We start from the raw sequence: 2,553 nt of genomic DNA on the forward strand, positions 1-2,553 counted from the left end.
GTGAACTTTCGAAACTTCCGCCGATACTCTTATTCTTGCCAGAACTTCGGCGTACTATCGTTAATGTGCCTTGTTCTGGAACAAAAGAGACACGGAACATAGTAAACGCCGCTACACTTAACGAGGAAATTTTGCATCTGAAAAGCTGTATCGCTGAAAGGAAATTACCTTACATTCACGATATAACGTCACCGGAAATTATCAAATGTCGTTACATCGATATTGAACGATTACCGAGTTTGACAAATCTTTATTTCTTTTTTTATCCACGTGAAATTTTACCCTTATTGACATAAACGTCTAACGAGTGCTCGCCGAATCTTCAAAGTTTATTGTGACTTAAATATTTTTTTAATTTTTAAAATTTTAATTAATTTTTCACGATCTAAACACTCAAAGGGTTAAACTTGGGTTTGAAATTGAATTCTGATGATAATTAATAACAAAAATTTTCTAGTACTTGTTGACATATTCGATACAGAATCGTAATTCAGCGTAATGAATCATATAGAATGCATGTAAAATCGTAATTCTTCCATCTGGAATTTTATTTTCGAGTTATAGTAAAATTAACAGAAAGTTCGCAAACCTTGTATAAAGGTGTGACACAGTTTGGAAGACTTCAATTGGAAGTTTCGGAATAAATTAAGTCGTTATGTAAATGCACGTCAGCTAATCACCATAACTGTGATTCTGTAAACTGTGCAAGGGATCTTAATGCAAGCTAACAATTGTATCACTTACTCGATAACTGGCCATTCCGACCAGGCGAGGAAGGATTGTGCAATCGAGGCGAGGTTGTAACTGTGCAGCTCGTAGTTGCATTAACGTTCGGAGATGCACCGGGTGAGGACACTGCAATATCGTCTCTTGTGACTCTTCGATCCGGCGGAGATGCAACTGTAATTCAAAGACCAAATAAATTGGCATTAATGCAACGTGTATCCTAATAGAACGAATTCAAACGAATTATCATTCGTAACGGTACATTTAAATATCGTTTTCGTAATGCTGCATACATATCCTTCTTTTAAATAATATTATCATAACAACGTCCTTATCATTTCAAAATAAGATATACCGTAACATTTTCGACGATTCGAGGACACAGAATTATTACAATTTATATCATTCTAACAACTTTCTCTCAGAAAAGTACTTCTCTTTAAAAAATTGTTTCACAAATCGTTTCGTATTCTTTTAAGAAGCAACCAGAAGCGGAAGCGAGATTTTAAGCGGTGAAATCGGGATAAGGTTTCTCGAAAACGAATTTTTCTTTCATCTTGTTCACCCTTTGAAACCGTTTAAATTGCGTATAAAAATTTTCTCGTAGATTCGTAGCTAGAGAAGATAATTAAACGGTGCGTTTCACGCGGCTCACCCTGTATAGCGATAAGAGCGAGTACCAGCGAGAAAGGTTAACGCTAGCCCGTCCCTCTGGCGGTGGAGAGTGGGAGGTACGTAGTAGAAAGGTGGTTGCGAGGGAGTAGGTCGGGAATCATAATTGACGAGACTATTTTCGAACGTATGAGTGATGGTTAATTAAACGTAAGCATAATTCGAGGGACTCCTTGCAGAAGGACGAAACATCACGACAGTCGCTCTAATTGATTGATCAAACGACAGACACGAAAACAACAGGTCCGTGCGGTAGAACGAAAGAGCTATCGATTGGTGCCAGATGTCTGTGGATTACAAATTAGGCCTGCTGCAGTTCAGTCAATTGCGTTCGAGTTACACAATCGAGTTTAATATTTCGCTGCTGATGATAATTGTATATACTTCGCATTCTTCGATGACGGAGCAAGGCAAATTTTTGAAAATGTGACTGTCACTTGAATTTTCTTCAGTAATGGAATTTTTTTTCACTCTTATATTTATTTTTAATTTGTCGATTTATTTAATTAAAATTGAGGAAAATGAAGAATTTCCAGCGACGTCTCTTTCAAAAGTGTGTAAAAATTATTTCGAGTATTCAACATTATTTTTTATGCGTATAATTTTAATTAATACACTTGTGCCATTTGAAAGTATTATTTTTGAAACTGAAACAGTCGTGTGAATAGGATAGAAAATTGATCAGACCGGAAAGAATTGACGAGGTGACCGTAACACGATAAAGTGTGTAGTCTAGAAGCGAAAAAAAAAAAAAGTAGAAGAAATAATAGCCATATCGAGGAACGAGATCACTTTACACTTTAAGCTGTTACTTTACGCCATCAATGAAATGAGACTCCTACCGCCATTTATAGTCAACGTGTGGTGGATTAAAAGTTTTACTTTTCCTGGTTCCCGCGCGGTTGCCTTTACACCGCCTAGGGTATACCTAATCAACCTAAGTGTTACTATTTCGGTGCAAACAACCTACGGTAGTCGTTGTAATATCAGCTCGTTTCGTTTCAGATTAATCATAATTATCCTGATGAATTCGTTCTATTTCCATTTAACTCTTTACCGTTTCCTCGATGAAGTTTTTCCAAGCAGCTGAAGACTTATATTACTTTCTTTTAACTGAAAACAAAAGGAAGATAGAAAAGGATCTAGGAAACTTGA

The 2,553-nt window shown here is 36.4% G+C and overlaps 1 protein-coding gene across 1 annotated transcript in view; it reads right to left on the reverse strand.

The window, feature by feature from the left end:
• Positions 1-2,553, reverse strand: part of LOC108578589 (calcium/calmodulin-dependent 3',5'-cyclic nucleotide phosphodiesterase 1A-like) — a 276,404-nt gene that overhangs the window by 17,538 nt on the left and 256,313 nt on the right. The window contains exons 2-3 of the mRNA XM_017941952.1: positions 745-900; positions 1-75 (exon numbers count right to left, since the gene is read on the reverse strand). The exon at positions 1-75 is cut by the window's left edge and continues 118 nt beyond it. Of these exons, the coding sequence (XP_017797441.1) occupies positions 1-75; positions 745-900 (231 nt within the window). The remainder of the gene's footprint in view (positions 76-744; positions 901-2,553) is intronic.

The sequence above is a fragment of the Habropoda laboriosa genome, unplaced genomic scaffold (genome assembly GCF_001263275.1).
Source record: "Habropoda laboriosa isolate 0110345459 unplaced genomic scaffold, ASM126327v1 scaffold41, whole genome shotgun sequence".
Taxonomy (NCBI): Eukaryota; Metazoa; Arthropoda; class Insecta; order Hymenoptera; family Apidae; genus Habropoda; species Habropoda laboriosa.